General features: G+C 50.2%; 1 protein-coding gene across 2 annotated transcripts in view; it reads right to left on the bottom strand.

Moving 5' to 3' along the window:
* USO1 (USO1 vesicle transport factor) overlaps window positions 1–20,623 on the bottom strand; it is a 1,608,467-nt gene that overhangs the window by 1,351,963 nt on the left and 235,881 nt on the right. For both annotated transcript variants that reach the window (XM_069630579.1, XM_069630578.1), the window contains exon 3: window positions 17,366–17,430. In XM_069630579.1, coding sequence (XP_069486680.1) covers window positions 17,366–17,430 — 65 coding nt within the window. The remainder of the gene's footprint in view (window positions 1–17,365; window positions 17,431–20,623) is intronic.

Genomic DNA, 20,623 nt, shown 5'->3' with positions numbered 1-20,623 from the left:
CTCTCCACCTGTGCCGCGGCAAGAACCATAATAAAGAAGACAAAATAGCGTAATTTCGCTCTCTAAAACTCACCCGCTTCATGAGCCCGACGCCCGTCACGCCCGGCAAGCGAGTACAGACCCAGCAGCTGCTGCGTGCGGGATAACCAGAGGATCGGGGAAGAGGAGACCCTGCCGCCCCTCCCCCTTTGGAGTGTATCGCGGGTGTTCGCGGAAGGATAGGAACCCGCTGGAGGACACCGGAGGCCGCGACAGCCCCCACGGCATAGCGGAGCTCCGGGGCTGCACCCCTGTGTGGCCTGGAGCCCTCGCTCGAGCGGCGGTGTGCTCCTCCCCCCAGGGCTGGCTGAGGAGCAGGGGGAACAGAACAGCGCTGAGGAGAGCGGAGCGCCGGGGCCCGACTACGCACGCCATCAGCCGCCCGGAGGCGATAAGGTGAGCGCCCCCGCCCCCTTACCGGAGGTCGAACTTTGGAGGCCACTCACAGAGCACGAATCCCCCCCTAGGGGGCCCACGCAGCCCAACCGGGCCGAGGAGGGAGAGGAAGGAGTGGAAGGGGATCTGAGGAGTCCCCCCGTTAAATAAGCCATCGGCGGGGAGGAGGGGGTGACAGGCGACAACCAACCAGAACGCCCAAGGCGACCTTACATTGCCGGGGGGCATTACAGCAGACACCCCCGTGCCCCCGTCACACAGCAAAGCATCTACCCCCCCAGTTCTAGGGGGCAACAACCAGAAGGAGCACCTGGGAGGACACAAGGCACCACCACCACCCCCCCACCCCTCCCTTCATAGTGGAGAAGCAACCCCAGGGAAGACATGTCTAAAACAAAGGGGAGGGGGGGGCAACGCAATCTCGAACCTACAATCGTCTAAGCAGGACGCAAACTTGGTCCAAATGTGGTCGGCAGAACCCCAGGTTCATACTAGAGCAAAGGCACAGGAAGACCCCCCAGGAGATCGCAACCACCCCAACTCATCTCAATCCCCTCCTTCAAGAGATGATATGCACTCATGGTTTGTCTAGTTACAGGAGAAGTTTATGACCACGGTCCAGGACCAATTCACCACAATGAGAAATTAAATGAAACAGGCGGTCCAAGAAGTTAGGCTGGATGTGGCCAAATTAGAAGAAAGGACAGATACGATAGAGAGAATCGTCCAAAACCTAGAAGATGAAACACGGCAATACAGCGAGACCCAGGAACACTTGGTGCGGTTGACCCACAACCTAGAGATCCAATGCGAAGACATAGAAAATCGGTCCCGTAGATCAAATATTCGAATAAAGAACATGGCAGAGTCTGTACTTGATAAGGACCTCAAAAGTGCGGTCCAGGAAGTATTCAGGGACATTCTGGAGGAACAAGAAACAGCTGCCATAGGGATCGACAGGGTTCACAGAGTGCGCCCGAAAAGAACCGGGGCGCCAGGGGAAAGACCAAGAGATGTTCTAGCAGCCCTTTCCTCATACCCACAAAAGGAAAAGATCTTAAAGAGGGCCAGACAATTGGACCGCATTAGGATGAATGGGGTGGATATCCAACTCTACCAAGACTTGGCCGCAGTGACATTACAGAAAAGAAGAGATATGGCACAGTTAATCAAGGAACTAGTGGCGAGGGAAATTCGATACAAGTGGACATTCCCGTTTGGCCTCCAGTTCTCCTGGGAAGGCAAACAAAGAAGAGTAACCACTTGCGATGAAGGCCTTCACATAATGGACATACATACAGAAGGGGCGGAAGGACGGGCAAACAAATCAAATGAAGGATACCATAAAAGACCGAGAGGCTGGGAGGACGTACGACAAAAGAAGCAAAACGGGTAGAGAAACGCACATACAAGAATACACGTGGATTCTACAAATCGGCGGCCCGGCGAGGAGACCGGGGATCAGACACTCAGAGTAGACTGAGGAAATGCGGGGTTTAGGAACCCCCGCGATGGTTACACCGAGTTCATCGAGGGCCGGGAGCGATAGGCTCAATGCCCTAGCAACCCTAGGTACCCGGGCCCTCCTCGGGATGTTATTTGTTACAAGGTTTAAAGTTGGGGGGAAGTTGGGGGGCAGGGGGGTAAGGGGGGAGGGGATACTCCGGAAGAAGAAAGGAGCTTATTTCTCTGGGAATCAGAATAATCCACTACGAGTCACTTCAAAATAGGGAAACTTGGAATCTTAACTTATATTATAAGGAGCCTGAACTCCCCGGTGAAGAGGAAGAAGGTGGAGACCATGCTGAGGAGGGAAAAGACGAACATTCTCCTACTCCAAGAAACTCATATAAAAGCTCAGGACAAACAGAAGGTACACCTCAGGGGGCATAAGATATGGGTGCAAGCAAATGCCACAGATAAAAGGGCAGGTGTGCTGATAGCAATAAAAGAGGGAATGGACGTAGCCCTAATAGACAGGCTAACGGATAGGGAGGGGAGGCTCGCATTTATTAACGTCAAACTTGAGGGTAGCCGCCTAACTCTAGCTACAATTTATGCACCCAACACAGGGCAAGATGGCTTCCTTCGAGACGCATTGGAGAAGCTCGAGGGCTTTGCAAAGGGGGAAGTGATTTTAGGGGGAGACCTAAACATTGCATGGCATCCTCAAACAGATAGGAGCGCGGGGGGTGGGGGTCCCATAAGACAGGGTGCACCCTCCAAACACCAAGCATAAAATGGCCCAGTTGGCACTTTGTGATGTGTGGAGGGAACTAAAAGGTCAACAGAGGGGCTACACTTACTTCTCACATGTATATAACTCAATGTCAAGAATAGACTATTTTTGGGTATCGGTGGGCCTCATGGGCAAAGTTCAAGGAATAGAAGCAGGCGCAATTTAATTGTCAGATCATGCCCCGCTGTGGCTGGATTTGACGACGCCAAGGAAGGGGGGTGGGCTATGGCGCTGGAAGCTCCCTCAGGATATAATTATAGACTCGATAATGGGTGAAGTGATAAGGGGGAAAATTACAGAATATTTCGCACAAAATGACACTGAAGATGTCTCATTGGGCACCGTCTGGGAGGCTTTCAAAGCGGTAATCCGTGGGCATCTCATAGCACTGAAGGCCACCAGAGAAACCCAGAGACACTCCTAGGAAAAAGAACTTGAAAATAAAATAATGGACACACAAGAAAAGCTATTATCCCACCCTTCCAGAATCCTCAAGAAGACCCTTAGACACGTCCAAGGGCAATTGGAAATGCTTCGCACCAAAGAAGCAGAGAAATCTCTCCAATACCTGAAACAACGCCTCTACATAAAAGCCAACAAAGCGGACAGATATCTAGCGAGACAGCTTTGAGAAAAACAAAAAGCAACAACCATCACGAGCTTTCGAGACGCACAAGGGGAATCCCTAACACGAACCCAGGACATTGGGAAGGCCTTTCGGGAATTCTATCAAAAACTATATGCAACAGATCACCCAAACGAAGACGACCAAGACACATATCTACAATCTCTCCCCATCCCTAAAATCCCAGAAGAAGATAGGATAGCTTTAGAGAACCCGATAAGCGAAGAAGTAGTAAAGAAGGCAATAGCTGAACTTCCAAACAACAAAGCACCCGGCCCAGACGGCTTCACCGCCCCATTCTACAAAAAATAGGCAGACCTACTCATCGCAGTCTTGACGAGATTCTTAAACTCCTTCAAAGAAAGCGGAAATGTGACCCAGTCAATGAATGAAGCAAAAGTGTTGGTTTTCCACAAAATAGCGAAAGACCCATCCCTCCCCAGCTCCTACCGCCCCATAGCTTTGATTAACTTGGATGCCAAAATATATACTGAAATTCTGGCGAATAGACTGTCCCCACTATTGCCCAATTTAATAAACTCCGACCAGTCTGGTTTTATCCCAGGGAGACAAACATACGATAATTTGAGAAGAATATTACATCTAGTGGAAAAAACAGGGGTCACACACTCCCAGGCAGCCCTCCTCTCATTAAATGCCGAAAAGGCTTTTGACAGGGTAGAATGGTCAATACTCTTCAAAACACTAAAGTGCATGGGATTTGGGGAACAGTATATAAAAATGATAAAAGCTAATTACAACTCCCCAACAATCAGAATAGCCATTAATGGTGAGGTCACCGACTCAGTGAAAATAACAAGGGGTACCAAGCAGGGATGCCCGCTCTCCCCCCTTCTCTATGCCATTTTTCTAGAATCACTCCTAATCAGAATTCGGGAGTCAGTCGGCACTACGGGGATAGATATGGCGGGTTCACAACACAAAGTTATAGCGTACGCAGACGATATGTTATTGGCCCTAGCAAACCCGGGGAGGACACTAACCACAGCAATTAGAGAATTGGAGACATTCGGGGCGATTTCGGGCCTCAAAATAAATAGGGAAAAAATCGGAGATTCTACTCTTGGCAGGTGAAAGAACGGAAATTGAAAGAATAGCAGCAACACTAGATCTAAAAATAGCGGAAAAAGGAATTGGATACCTGGGCATAACCCTGACACAGAAGATAGATGCACTATACACGATGAACTTTCCCCCAATCCTGGAGCGGGTCAAGAGGGATCTAGAACGATGGAATCCCCTAATGGTCTCATGGTGGGGCAGAATCCAGGCAGTGAAAATGAACATCCTCCCCAGAATGCTATACTTCTTTCAGGCACTGCCAATTAAAGTCCCAAGTCCTTCTTCAAGGCACTATCCAGAGTGGTCGCATCCTATATTTGGAACAAAAAACCCCCTAGGATTGCTAGAGCGACCCTCACGGCTCCGACAAGGGCAGGGGGAATGTCCCTGTCACATTTCCGCAAATACTACCAGGCCGCTCAATTGTGGGTCCTGCGGGAATGGCTGGGAGACGACCAACAAACAGTTTGGGTGACAAGATCGGGCGCTAGCCAGATCCCCCTTGGAGGAAACCCTATGGAAATCGAAACTACACAGGCATCCTAATCTCCGCATCAGTGAAATCATGAAAACCACCCTCGAAGCCTCGGATGAACGAACACGGAGGGGCGCCATGACCACGGAGCTAGGCCCATTCACGCCTATCTGCCGGAACCCCCAATTCCCTCCGGGAATGGAACAAGGATCCTATGAGAAATGGGAAGCAGCAGGGTGCACAAAAATAGGGGAAATGTTTCAAGATGAAGAAATAATGACATTTAACGAGTGCAAAACACTTCTAAATCTAAAAGAATCAGACAGGTACAAATATGAACAGCTCAGGCATTGGCTTGCGACTCCAGACGTTGAGGCGGCGGCCACAAGGGACCTCACCCCATTTGAAAAATATCTAATCTCCAATTCGGGGTCAAGAAAGCTAGTATCCTCTCTATATAGCTTCATCAACACCCAAGAAGAAGAAGTCAAATGGGCCTACATGATCAAGTGGACGAGGACACTGGGGGAGGATATCCATAAACAGCAATGGGCGGACCTCTGGAACACCATTCCAAAAATGACCCGATCAGTCCAAAAAAGAGAAATGTGGCAAAAAATGATCACCCAATGGCACTTTACGCCGGAGAGGTTACACTCCCTGTACCCTCGAACAACAAACACTTGCTGGAGAGGGTGCAAAGAGGTGGGCACATGGAAGCACATCTGGTGGGACTGCCGGGGGATCAAAAGCTTCTGGTCAGAAGTAAAGTCAGAAATGACGAAGATCTTCCCAGACATGGATCTACTAGGCGAAAGGGTTTGGCTTTGCGGAATGAAAGATCAGACGGCCAAGAAATTCAAAAAAGCACAATGGAGAAGCTTCATGGGCCTACTCATTGCAGCATGGGCGACCATAGCTCAAAACTGGAAGAAACAAGAACCACCACTGCTATATGCTTGGTTACAAAAGGTATGGTCACAATTGACCATGGAAAAGCTCACACACGCCATACAGGGATCAAAAGAGGCTTTCACAACAGAATGGGGAGAGGTCTTGGACTACTTGCAATCAGACTACATGGAGCAATGGTGTCCGCACAACATTAGAATTTCGGACATCTTCAGTTCATAGACATTCCCAGGGAAAAAACAGAGACACTCAGAAGAGCTTCCGGGGATGGAGGGGGGAGGGCACGGGGAGTGGGGGAACGTTATTAGTTGTTTTTCTGTACTGGAAAATAATAAAAATACATTAAAAAAAAAAGTTTGCTGAAATATATATGGATAGTTGGTTAACCTTCCTTACCGTGCCTTTATTCCAGGAGATCCTATTCCCACTGCTCTTGGATATTAGGGATTTGGAAACCGCTAAAGTTGCCTGGTCTTAACCCAAGTACAATTCAATCGAGAAAAAGGTTTCCAACCAAGCATGATCACTATAAGATATGAAGTTAACCTTAAAGTCAATACATCTCAAAGAGAGCCACTCGTCTGTGAAAACGTAATCTAGGACTGAAGTTCTATGACCATTTGCCTAGGTAGGAGTAAAGGCGGGAGCCCAGTCATTCAATGGGGATAATCCCAAACCCTCCAGACATTTAGACCACATTTTCCCCATTTCTTTTTTTGTTCTTCGTCCTGGGCTCTCTTTTGCCTGAAAGATCCCATTCTTCAATATGAGAGAAATCAGAGTTTATATCACCTGCCAGAATAACGTGTCTCCTTGTAGGGTTCAAAACCATGCCACCATACACTAATACCCAACAAAAATTCTTCCAACTCAACATGATGGTCATGCCAGTACATATTAATAATCAGCAGCTCCAAATAGCCCTCTTTAGTGATGGATTCAATACCAGTAGCTAATGCTCTTCGGCATATATCATAGGAGTTCAAGAATTTACTTGAGGGCGACTCCGTTACATGAGGAGGCCCCCCCAAAGGACGGCCCTTAGGGCCCTGAATGGCTGGCTGGCCAATTACAACACAATCCTCGAAATTGGGAGGTTGCAAAAGCCAAGTTTCTTTAAGTACAACTGAATAAGCGTGCAGAATCTTGGTGGCCTCGACAGATGAAAAAATAGACACCAAAGTCCCCTTGTATTCCAAAATGATAGATTGAACTGCCTGTACTGGGGGGGGGGGGCGAAATCACATTCAGTGTTCCTGCCTCTCATTCAGTTGATATTCAACCCATTTAACAGCCAAGCCCAATCATTCGATGACTCTGATTGGACCATCTTCTGTAGAAGATTTTGATCGCAATTCAGGGAAGGGGGAGGGGGGTTTAGGGGAAGGGGTGAGACCCACTGAGATTGCTCTGATTACACACTAGATTCTGCACATTCTCAATGGACCCAGAAACTTCAAAGCCCAGGACTCTGATGCCATCTCTTTCCTTCAAGATGGTATCCACAACTAATTTTGAATTGAACACGACCACTGAACATTTCAAATGTTGCCAGTCTGAGAAGTCCACCCTCCGAATGTCAGTGGTCGAAATACCCTGCAAAGTTGGGATCAACGAGAGAAGATGTAATAGGGTCGTAAGTTTTGAATCAGTTCCACCTGCTTTTATCATGTTTTCCATTAAAGATGGACCCTTAGGCCGATTTTCCCTCCTGGGTTTGTCATCAGCGGATCTCCGCTCCTCCCCAATAGGATTGGAGAAGAACATTTTTTCCCACTTGCCCGGTGCACTTCAAAGTTGACAGCCACAGTGTAAAGTCCCCAACGTGTCCCTACCGGGACTTGAGGGATATTGGTTGAGAGCAATCTTTTCAACTCAAATTATGGTTTCTACCCTCGAATTAGTACCCAAAGCTTTGAGTTAGGGTGGGATGGATAAGGTAGAGGCCCCTTCAAAATTAGAGGGCCCACACAAAGGGAGGCCCTTTTCCTCAATGACTCTTGTGACCTCATTAACTTGTTTGCCCATAACAACACCCCTAGACCCAATCTCGCCTCCACCCCTGCTTGATCAAATCAATATGGGGCAGAGATGGGACATTACAGAAAGCTAGGGATCCTCCCCAAGTTCCAGTATTTTTGCATTCTGCCCCTTCCCAGCCGGATCATCCAGCAATTTCTTTTGCTTTGAGTTGCCATGCTGAACCATAGCTCTAAGTATTTGCTGAGATCCAGGGATTAAAGCTGAGGGCTGGGTAGCTAAATTCCTCCACTGGGGCTTCAGATTTTTAGGGTTTTTCAATTCAGGGGGATCCTTAAATAACATCTCTCACCACAGGCTGATTTAGAAAAGCAGACCTAAAAGATTTAGCTCCAGAGTTGATCGATTTATGCTGTGGTAAAATCTTATATTTCTTCATTGAAAGGGAACCAGCTTCTTCCTTTTTGTACAGGTACAAATGCTGATCACAGGGATCCCCGTTTACTCAACCTCATAACAAGATACATCTGATAAGGCTCTGGAGAGTGGGTGGGGGGGACTAATGTAGGGGTTGGAATGGAACAAGTTACTTACCTGTAACTGTTGTTCTCCAGCATGGGTCTGGCATGGATTCACATGCTCATGCATATTCCCCGTCGTCAGGCTGGGAATCCTCGGTAAAGAAAAAAAACCAGTATCAGTTTCGTTTCTGATCTGTCTTTCGTAGTAATAACCAATCACTGGTCTCTGCGTCATACTGACCACAGCCAATGACTGCCCTCTACCTAAGCACCGCCTCTGGCAGCCATCTTCAGATTTGGAAGCACGTGAAGTGGCAGTATGACCAAGTGAAGAGCCGCAGAGGGGTAGGCGGGAGGGTTCGCATGTGAATCCATGCCAGACCCATGCTGGAGAACAACAGTTACAGGTAAGTAACTTGTTCCTTCTCCAGCATGGGGTCTGGCATGGATTCACATGCTCATGAATAAAGAATACCTAGCAGTACACACATGCACAACCACGGGAGGTGGCAAAGGCTCAACATTAAGCATTACATCAAACTCAACATTAAGCATCTTAGCTCCTCACCAGGCTCACCTCAGGCGAACAGGTTGCGCAGCACTGCTTGGCCGACCCTGGACTCCTCCCTGGAATCCCGATCGACGCAGTAGAATTTCGTGAAGGTGTGCGTCGACCTCCACGTAGCAGCCCTGCATATGTCCAGCAGGGGCACACCAGAAAGGAACGCTGTGGTAGCTGCGATCGCTCTGGTGGAACGGGCTCTCGGACGGCCAGGCAGCGGTCGGTTTGCCAACCGATGACAGTACATGATACAGCCGGAGAGCCATCTGGAAATGGAAGCCTTCGAGAGAGCCTTCCCCTGATTGACAGGTCCAAAATTCACAAAGAGTTGTGACGTCTTCCGAAAACACTCCGTGCGGTCCACGTAGAACTTCAGCGCTCTAGCCACATCCAGCGAGTGCAAAGTCCTCTCAGCCGGCGACGAAGGCAACGGGAAGAACACAGGCAACACGAAGGGTTCGTTGAGATGGAAGTCCGACGGTACCTTGGGCATGAAGGAGGGGTGCGTCCTGAGCACTACCCTCGTGTCGTGAAAAGTCAAGTACGGGGCCTTGCAGGAAAGGGCCTGGATTTCACCCACCCGTCGTGCGGAGGTGATGGCCACGAGAAACGCTGTTTTCCACGACAGAAACTTCAACGGGGCCGAGTGCAGAGGCTCGAACGGAGGTCCCATGAGCTTGGTCAGCACCACGTTGAGCTCCCACGCCGGGGCCGGAGCCTTCACCGGCGGGAACGATCTGAACAGTCCCTTCATGAACTCTTTCACCAGACGATGAGACCACAAGGACGTCCGGCCCGTGGTCCTGGTGTATCGGGAGATCGCAGCAAGATGAATCTTGATGGACGCGTGTGCCAGTCCAGCTTTGGCCAGCGTCAGCAGGTACGGCAGTACCTGGGGGGCCGTAATCCGTAGAGGGTTAATCTTCTGTGCGTGGCACCAGACAGAGAACCTCTTCCATTTGTGCCCGTAGCATTTAAGAGTCGAGGACGCCCTGGCCTTTGCAAGAACCTCTCTGCAGTCGGCCGGTATGTCGTATCCTCCAAACTCTAGCGCTGCAGGAGCCAGGCCTGCAAGTTCAGCGATTTCGGGTCGTGGTGGAGGATGGCGCCTCCTTCCCTGGAGAGTAGATCCGCGTCCACCGGCAGCCTGATTGGCGGGGACGCTGATAAGTCCAGAAGGTCCGGGAACCATATCTGCCTCAGCCACGCAGGTGCGACGAGGATCATCCTGCACCGTGACCTCTTGAGCTGGTTGACGAGCCAGATTAGCAGTGGCAAAGGAGGGAACGCGTAGAGGAACAGGCCCTCCCAGGGGAACGAGAAAGCATCGCCCATGCTCCTCGCCTGGGGAAACCTGCTGGCAGACCTCCGGCACTTGGAGTTCGTCGCCGTCGCAAACAGGTCGATCTGGGGTGTGCCCCACCGTCGGAAGAGGCGATCCACTAGTTCCTGCCGTAGTTCCCACTCGTGGCACGAGCGCAGCTCCCTGCTGAGTGAGTCGGCGATGGTGTTTTTTATCCCTGCCAGATGAAACGGCACCAGAAACATCCTTTGGGCGACGGCCCAATGCCACAGGTCCTGCGCCTCCTTGGACAGTGCTGGGGACCTGGTTCCGCCCTGTTTCCTGATGTAAAACATGGTGGTGGTGTTGTCGGTGAAGATCCTCACCACCTTGCCCTTGAGGGACGGAAGGAAAGACCTGAGGGCCCAGAACACTGCACGGAGCTCCAGGACGTTGATATGGAGGGACTTCTCCATCGGGAGCCAGAGGCCTCTCCCGTGCAGATTTTCGGTGTGCGCTCCCCACCCTTCCAGGGAGGCATCCGTGGTCACTGTCTCCTGGTGGTCTGGGGTCTGGAAGTCCATGCCCGCCGTCAGATGCGCGCGGGTGCCCCACCACCTGACCGCTCGGCGGAAACTCTCGTCGAGTGTGATCCTCTCCTCGAAGCCGCCCGTCGTTTGGATCCAGCGCGCGTCCAGGAACTCCTGCAACGGGCGCATCCGGAGCCTGCACATGGGAATGAGGTAGATGCAAGAAGACATCATTCCGAGGAGGGACTTGATGGACCTCACCTTGGCCGCGTCGGAAACCAACATCCGCTGTACCTTGCCCAGGATGGACCTGGTCCTTTCCTCCGACGGGGAGGCCAGAAGGGACACTGTGTCGAGCTTCGCTCCCAGAAACAGTGCGTTTTGCGCGGGTACCAGGTGGGACTTGGCGTAATTCACGGAGAATCCCAGGTCCGTGAAAAGTTGGACGGTCCTTGCCGTGTGCTCCACGGCGAGCTACCTCGTCTTGGCTCGGATGAGCCAGTCATCCAGGTAGGGGTAGACGTGGATCCCCTCGCGGCGCAGCTGCGCCGCCACCGGTGCAAGGCACTTGGTAAATACCCTGGGTGCCGACCGTAGTCCGAAGGGGAGGGCTTTGAACTGGTAGTGACGCCCTTGGACCACAAACCTGAGGAATTTTCGGTGCCCCCTTAGGATGGGAATATGGAAGTAGGCATCCTCCAAATCCAACGACGACAGGATGTCTCCTTCCTCCAGCTGACCCAGGACGTGCTGGAGGGTGACCATCCGGAACTTCTGCGCCTTGATGAACTTGTTCAGACGTCGCAGATCTAGGATGGGGCGCCATCCTCCCGTCTTCTTCTTCACGAGGAAGTATCTCGAGTAAACTCCGGAGCCCCGAAGCCTCTTTGGGACGAGTTCGATGGCGCCCTTCCTGAGCAACGCCTTTACCTCCAGGAGAAGCTGAGGGACGTGAAGCTCTTTCCTGGCCACGGGGGGGACGCGCGGGCACCTTCTTTGAAACTCGAGCGCGTGGCCCCGGGCTAAGGCGTCCAGCACCCAACGGTCGGTGGAGATGGACTCCCACACGCTGACGAAGCCCGCCAGCCGGCCTCCCACCGGGGTGCTTTGGTGGGGGCCCGACCCCATGGCCGGTTCAATCCTGTTTCGACGAGGCTTTGCCGCCTTGACCTCCTTGGCGACGACGGCGGGGTCCGCCAGACTTGCCTCGTCCTCTGTAGGCCTCCTGAGACGACGAGCGGGCGCTTGACGGTAGGTGGAGAAACCGCCGCCGGAACCTTTGGAGGCGCCCTTGCCTCCGCTGCTCCGAAAGGGCATCCGTCGTTGCAGAACCCAAAGGGCCCGGGCCGTCTCAGTGTCCGCTTTAATGGCCTGGAGGGAATCGTCCACTGTTTTCCCAAACAGGTTGTTCCCATCGAACGGCATGTCCAGGACTCTGGTCTGTACGTCTTGACGGAAGTCCGTAGCCTTGAGCCATCCATGCCGCCTAAGGCACACGCCGTTGCCCAACTGGCGAAACCCAGTGTCGGCGATGTCCGTCGCAATAGTGATGGCGTGGTCCGACGCCACCTCACCTTCCTGTAGGATCTCCAGGGCATCCGCCCTCTTGTCGTCCGGTAGGAAGTCCAGCAGGGGAGCCAGTCTGTACCATAGCTCCCTGTCGTAGCGGGCCACGATAGCCAAGGCGTTGGCCGCTTTAATCGTCGTCGCTGCCGACGAGATGACCCTGCGTCCCATCGCGTCCAATTTCTTTCCCTCGCCGTCCGGTGGGGAAGCCGATGTGGAGGCCGCACCCCCCCCCCCGCTTTCTTCCTGGCCGCCGCGGAGACGACGGAGTCCGGGGTAGGCTGCGCCCGGAGGCACAGGGGGGCCGCGTCCGGGACCCGGTAATTCTTCTCGTACCGGTCTCTTCTAGCTGGCGTCGTGGAAGGGTTCTTGAGGAGGGCGAGGCCCTCATCCCAAATGTCGTCCAGTAGAGGCACCGCGAGGACCGTCTTCCCGTCTTCCTCTTGGCCTCGCGCCGTTGATAAAGGAATCCTTCCTTTTTCTTCTCCTCAGGGCAGAGCTGGAAAAGCTCGGATGCCCTGGCGATCATGGAGTGGAACGATCCAATCTCGTCGGGCGGAGAAGCCCTGGTGGGAGATGACGACGGGAGATCCTCGTCGTATACCTCGTCGTCCGTACCCGTCGCTGCCGTGTCAGTCCCCGTATCATCCCCTCGGGTGGACGGGGAGGAGGGCTGGACGGGTCGCGACGGCTGAAAAGGAGGTGGAGGGTGAATCCTTCTCTTCTTGGGCGGGGGAACACCCGAAGGTCCCGGTTCAGGATCCCCCGACGGGAGAGGTTCCTCCGTCGGCAACGGTAGTCTCATCCTTATCTCTGAGCATAAGGACTGTATAGCCAACAAAATGGCCGCCGAGTTGTCTTGCGGCGCTGGCAGAGGGGAATCCGACGGGCGATCAGGGGCCCCGTCGTCACCCTCGACGCTGTCGTCGTCACCTGCGTCGGGATCTATCCCGACGGGCCGGTCTTCATCCACGCCAAGGCCGTGGCTTAAGACCTCGATCAGCTCTTCCTCTGAGGCCGAATCTACGACGACGCCCTGCCCCCCCTTTTTCTTCCCCGCCGGGGATTTCACGGGGGTCCTATCGATGGGCACAAAAGAGGACTCCCTCCGAGGTGGCAGGGAGACTCTGAGCCCCGAGGTCGCCACCACTGGTGTAGCCTCCACAGGCTGAGCCAGGGCCGCCGCGACAGTATCGATAGAGGGCTTGGCCGGATGGATTAAGGCCTTCACCACCTTAGGTGCGCTCACCGCCTTATCCTTGAGGGGGAGACACTGCCTCGCTCCCCCTCCGATGGGGCCTTCGAGCTCGACCGGGGCCTCTCCAGGAGCTTCGCCGGGTGCTCGCCCTTCCTATTACCCGACCCAGAGCATTGGCTCGTGGCTGAAGGTGCCGGGGAGGGTGCGCCCTGCCTGGCACCCGTAGAGCCCGACCGTTCGGCGCTCCCGGTGCCAGCGGACTCGCGGTGCTTGGCCTTGTGTTGGACCCCCGTCGCCGGGGCATCCTCAAAGGTCTTAGAAGACCGCTCGGATTTCTTCCTCTTCTTCTCGCCTGACGGGCTCTTCCCTTCCAGCCAGTTGGCGAGGCGTTGGTGGCGGTCCTTCATGGTCCGCTCCGACATATTGCCGCAAAACGCACAGTCCTTCCCCACGTGCGTCTTGTCCTCATGTAAGCAGTAGAGACAAAAGGAGTGTTCGTCCTCCTTAAAGACGTTCTGCAGCTGGCATCCAGGGCAGACCCTGAACAGCTTTCCGGGCGTCGAGCTTCCCTTCTCCTGGGCCATGTCCGGGCCTGAGAAGCTTCTGGAGTCCTCCAAAACGTAGCTCGACGAAATCTTCACCCTTGAGGGGCGCAGACGAATCCGACACGGGTCCCCGTTGATCGGATGGAAAGTCGGTGGAGCTTGAGGCTCTTTTGACCGAAAAAAAGAAGTTTTTGAGAAAAACGTGAAAAAATAGCACTAACGCTCGAGAGCAATAGCACGAGGATCCCAACACATGAACGTGCGGTAAAAATCTGAAGATGGCTGCCAGAGGCGGTGCTTAGGTAGAGGGCAGTCATTGGCTGTGGTCAGTATGACGCAGAGACCAGTGATTGGTTATTACTACGAAAGACAGATCAGAAACGAAACTGATACTGGTTTTTTTTCTTTACCGAGGATTCCCAGCCTGACGACGGGGAATATTCATGAGCATGTGAATCCATGCCAGACCCCATGCTGGAGAATGATAGATTTAACTGTACTCAAATTAAGAGGTGCACATTTCACAATGTTCACAGGATTCTCACCCTGCAAGCCAACAGGGTTGTCAATTCTATCCTCACTTTTCAAACTTATACGACCGCCCCCACCTCCAGAGACGTTTGTACTGGAGCCTGGCAGGAGTTTTGCCCTACATCCCCAACTCTTGTTTTCAAAAGGTAAAAATGGGGATGTTTGGTCCCCTGAAATGATTGCAGCCGTATATCGCCCATCTTTTCAACCAAGGACTGTAAAACAATGAAATTAACCTTAATGTCCCCTTTCATGCCCTCATAAAGGGATACCAAAGTACATAGGACTTGGTTCATTTCTACCAATGTCTGGTTCGTCAGGGCTTGCCAACAAAAGTTCTTTACTGAATTTGAAAGCAAGGGCCTTAGAAGTTCAAAAGGGGGGGGGTGTTAAAGAGTGTTATATCAAAATCATTCCCCATCCTTTTATCACCAACAGTAGTAGAATTACTACTGATAGAATTATCACGAGATGATATGTTTTGAACAGAGACAATCCTCAGAGAGGGGCGACTGATGTCCTTGAGGTATACTGGGTCCCCCGCCACTAGTCCTTTTGATGGTACTGAGTTAATGCATCTAGAGCCTTTGTTCGCAAGCTTGGGGAAGAAGAAAGTAATTTTCTGGGGGCCCTTTTTTACCCCCTCCTCTGGCAATTTCTCAACAATCTAATCAGGAGGGGGGAGGGAGGGCATTCTGATTTATTTCTACTGTGCGGGCACCGACTTTGTTCAAGTCCCCTTGACCTTCCAATTCACCAACGTCACCCAGACAAAGGAGCAGTGAGAGGGACATAACCATTAACATCTCTGAGTCTGTGATATACTGTTTTGCCTTGTCAAGCGGGTAATTTTTCCCGCTCCCAATTTCATGCATTGCGCCAGCTGGTGAAAATACAGAGGAGTTTACTTGAGATGGTGCAATCCAGTCAGAGCTCAAAGGCGTGAATGCCTGCACCAAAACAAGGACAGAGAATGAAATATATTACATGAGTGAAAAGGCAGTATTCGATGAAGACTGTCAGGCTACAGATGCAGCTTTATGTAGTCCAACCAGAGCTCAAAGCCATCAAACGCCCACAGTCAACCCCGACAAAACAACATCCTTGCCGTCTATCAACTGCAGTTCTGAAAAGCACCAAAGGACCTGGTTGTGAAACGTGGAACACGGGGCAAAATTACAGATGCAACTTTATATAATTGCATCGGAGCTCAAAGGCGACAAGCGCCCACAGTCACTTCGACGAGATGCTGGACAGGAGGGAGAATAAATTGCATCCGTTATGCACCAAGGCAGTGTGTTTGTAAAGCAGAGAATACGGGGTGACATTTCAAAAATGGCATAAGCCTACAGACTTAACCGACCCTCCAGTCTTTAGGGATTAATCCTGTAAGCAACACTCTCAGGGTTGAAGGGAGAATCAATTACATCGAGTCTCCATCGATCACAGAACACCAAGCACTCTGCCACGCTCCGCTATAAGCTGATGTTTAATAGGTTGTAGGCTCCTCCCAGTTTCGATGAACACAAAAAAAGCCACTCCAATCCAGCCACTGGCAAACACCGAACACTCAGCCAAGCACTCCGTCAGTAATCTATAAGAACTTTGAAAACCACCAAGAGGGCAACAGTAAAAAGGACATGAGTTTTGAAATATGCCAAGAGGGCACAAGGAAAGAGAATAAGGAAACTACGGGTACCAAGAAGCATTGTTGTTTGTGAAGATAGGTAATTGTCAAATTGTCAAAAAGGAGGTCAAAGTTGTCATGTAGAGGTTTATGTAAAATTCTTGCCGTTTTTAAAGTCTTCGACAGAAAAAAAGACATAAGGACAGAATGTGGGGAAGGGAACCCCCACAAAGTGAAAGACAGGCTCAAGCCCAGCCGAGGGACGCCTGTGTTGAATAGTGGCAACGTGAAAGCCAATAGCAGAACTGTGTATTTGTGGTAAGGCGGACGACGCCTAAAGAATTGATTAGACTGTCAAAAGCTTGAAGCCCAAGCTTGAACTGTTGAATTGTACCAACAAGCCAGAGTGTGCAAGACTTATAGAGCTGTACCATCCACCTATTCTTGTTTTAAAGAAATTCTCAAGACCCTGTGCTTCTGAACATGGGCAAGGGAGTGGTTACCTAAGCCATTCTAACATTTCTTTTAAAGACACTATTTTTCATTTTTGTATTCTTTTTACACATTTGTCATTTGAGAAGGAGGGAAAGGTTAGGTTTTCTTAGCATAGGCTTTTTTTTATTTAAACTAGACTGTATTGTTTATTTTATGGTTGAGACTACTCCCATTTTAGAGTTCGGGCCAGTTATGAATTTCACCAACCACAGTAAACTACAAAATAAAGTTTTTTACAATTGTGTGCGTCTACTGTTGATACCATGCCTTCCTTACACTTGGAAACACTGCACTGGCTGCCATCTAAGAAACATGACAATCTCAAATCCTTCTGTCTACAAAAAAATTCAATGTACTAGCATGTCCTTTAATAGAAACTCCACTGCGCAGTCTTCACATACAAACAAAACAGATACCAAGGTAAAACTCCCCCCTACTGCGGTCTGAATTTATCTCCCACTGCATCACTATAACAAATTACATGAAATACAAAAAACCTATGAAAGACACACTTGTTTTACTCCACATCCATACATGCAACACAATCAAACTACTCCATGATCTGATCATATGCCTTGTATGTCCCTGTCCCCTGGGCACACCAAGAGGAAAGCATTCTGAAGCAGCATTATCATCACACAAAAGTATCATAATACATTACAAATGTAATTGTAAAGTAACTACATACAAAATGCAACTTCGATTGTTTGCTTAAATGACTGTAAAGTAACCAACTAACATTGTGTATGACAGTCTTACCGATCAGCCTGCAGTACGTTAATAAGATGTTCCATGGCTTGGCTGCCCACTTCCAGGCGGTATTTCTGTCCCCAAAAAAGAAAATTTGAGAAATTACATTTTTGACCATCTGAATAACTTGTGATAATCACAAAAGGTAGTAAGCAGCCAAATATTCAAAGCTTTGCAATTATCTACCAATTAAAGTACAGTGCTCTTAACATGAAATAGGATTCAATCACATGATAGTATTTAAAGTGGAAAATGTAAAAGAAAGGTAATAGCTTTGGTCGAAGGAGAATTGTCCAAAATATTGAATTATATGATACAGTGAGTAATGTATTCGTATTTCTGATGCTTGTAAATGCTTAGATTCACATGCTATGCATAAGCTGACATCTAGTGGAAGCTGCAGAGTATTACAGTTGTATTCGAAACTCGAAAGGGGACGTTGAAAGGGCGTGCCAGTAATACTATCCCTAGTGTGACGTCCACGGTACCCATGGTCCTTCACGCATCTAGGTCCCTCAGAATGTTTGGTTTCTGACATGAGGTTGTATGAAGTGTAGCGGGAGTACAGGTGTATCCAAGCAGATAGATAACAGAAAGCTCATATAACATCTATGCACCTTCTCTCAGGGGAGGAACGGTGGGCGCATGTCAATCTAAGCAGATACAAGCATCAGAAATACAATTACGGTGAGTAATGTATCCCTTCTGAGGCTTGTGGAATCTGCTTAGATCACATGCTATACATAGATTAGCAAGCAGTGTTAGGAGAAGGTGGTGGGTTGTGAGAAGGAGCAGCAGCAAATAGATATTTTAGAACCGCTTGTCCCACCTGTGCATCTGCTTTGGAATGGGCGTCAATGCAGTAGTGCTGAGTGAAAATGTGTATTGAGCTCCATGTAGCTGCTTTGCAAATGCTGTCTAAGGGGACATTCGCGATAAAAGCCAGGAGTAGCTCTGGTGCTCCGTGTGGAGTGAGCTCTCTGTGTAAAAGGCAGTGTCTTGTTTGATAATGAATAGCATAATTATATACATCCGACTATCCATCTGGAGATGGCATTTTTGGAAATGCGATCTCCTTCTCTGTCTGTTACTACGGAGACAAACAGTTGATCTGTTTTCCTAAGTGGTCTTCTCTTGTTGAAGTAGTAAATGACTGCCCTCCTCACATCCAGTGTGTGGAGTTTTAACTCAGCCAAGCTAGTTGGATTCTGAAAGAAATCCGGAAGCTCAATATATTGGTTCACATGGAATTTGGAGATAAACTTAGGGGAGAACCTAGGATGAGTACGTAAAACCAATTTATCTTTGTGTATGATAAAGAAAGAGACCTGCGCTGACAATGCTTGCAATTCACTAACCCTTCTTATGGAAGCAATAGCCACTAAGAAGGCAGTCTTGTATGTCAGGTGTTTCAGACTTGACTTGTGCATAGGCTCGAATGGGGGCCTCATGAGCTTTGCTAGTACTACATTGAGATCCCATCCTGGCGGTGGGTTTGAAATTGGAGGGTGGAGTCCATTTACTCCCTGCAGAAATGCCTTAATGACTGGGATTTTCCACCACAAGACTTTACTTTGCGAGGTGGTATAGGCTGAAAAAGCCGCCAGGTGGACCTTATAGAGTTGAATACTAACCCTGAATCTAACAAGTAGAGCATATAATTTAGAATGTGTGAAGGTGTACATTCTATAGCGTGTATTTTGAGCGGCACCAAATTACAAATCTCCTCCACTTGTCGAAATAACAGTGCCTAGTGTTTGGTTTTCGTACCTCCTTGAGGATATCCATGCACCGGTGTGGAAGATTAAGGTGACCAAACTCTGACTTCAGGATCCATGCTGCCAAGTTAATGTAGTGTGGTTGTGGGTGCACTGCTCCCCCGTGTTGGGTTAACAAGTTGGTTCGACACAGAAGTTTGATGGGATCGCACATCGCCAGTTTGCGCAGATGTGGATACCACGGTTGCCTCGACCACATGGGAGCAACTAGGATGAGCGTCATCTGTTCTCTGTGCATCTTGTTCATTATCCTGCTCATGAATGGAGTCGGGTGGGAGGGGGGAACGCAGGCTAATCTCCCCAACTAGTTCATCCATAGGGCATTCCCCTTGGAGTCTGGCTGGGGGAACATGGACGCGAACTCTGGGCATTGCTTGTTTTCTCCTGTAGCGAACAGGTCTATTGTGGGGTAACCCCAGTGAGAGAAGATGTGGTCTACGACGCTTAAGTCTAGTTGCCACTTGTATTCCTCTGGTAGGGGAACAGTGCTCAGAGAGTCTGCTAGAGTGCAGAGTACCCCTGAATGTTTTGGGAGGATAGAGATATCCCTCGTCTGAGTGCCCATCTCCATATTTTCTGCGCCAACTTGGACAGACTTGAAGAGTGTGTGCCCCCCTGTTTGTTGATGTAGAGCATCGCAGTGGTGCTGTCTGTTAGAATTTGAACTGTCTGGTTCGTCAGTTGCGATTCAAAAGCTTGAAGTGCTTTCAATACTGCTAGTAGTTCCAGCAGGTTGATGTGGTTCTGTGCCGTGATGTGAGTCCACACACCATGTGCTGCGTGCTGAAGGTAATGTGCCCCCCACCTGGAGAGTGACGCGTCTGTTGTGGCGATCGCTTGTGCTTCTGGATCGTGGATGGGTTTTCCCCTTTAACAGATTTCCTCTTGACCACCAGTGAAGGTTTTCAACTAGTGTTGGCGAAACGACCAATAGATCGTCCCACTGACCACATGCCTGAGACCACTGTTACGCCAACCACGCCTGCATTGGTCGCATGCGCAGACGTGTGTGTGGGACTAGATTTATGCACAATGCCATCATGCCTAGCAAACACATTGCTTTGCGTACACTTATCTGGAGACTGGCTTGATACTTGGGTATTTGCCGAAGCATGTTCTGCACTCTTTCCATGGATGGAAGGAGTAGGCCTGTTTCTGTATCTAATACAGCTCCTAGGAACTGTCTTCTTGTATTTGGTACAAGACTTGACTTTTTCTCGTTTATCGAGAAGCCCAATTGAAAGAGGAGATGTATGGTTCTTTGCATGTTTTGTTTGAAAAGATGGGTTATTTCTCCTGTGATCAGCCAGTCGTCCAGGTAGGGGTACATTGGGATTGCCTCCTTGCGCAGGTGTGCCGCCAGTACCTTGGTGAATACCCTTCGGGCTTAAGCTATTCCAAAGGGTAGCACCTTGAATTGGTAGTGGTGGTTCGCTACTTTGAACCACAAGAATGTGCTGTGTGCTGGAGCACTGAAATATGAAAATAG

The sequence above is a fragment of the Ambystoma mexicanum genome, chromosome 6q (genome assembly GCF_040938575.1).
Source record: "Ambystoma mexicanum isolate Mex_15411 chromosome 6q, UKY_AmexF1_1, whole genome shotgun sequence".
In the NCBI taxonomy this organism is placed as follows: domain Eukaryota; kingdom Metazoa; phylum Chordata; class Amphibia; order Caudata; family Ambystomatidae; genus Ambystoma; species Ambystoma mexicanum.
The sequence above is the reverse complement of the archived record's forward strand: the minus strand, read 5'-3'. Positions and strand labels throughout refer to the sequence as shown.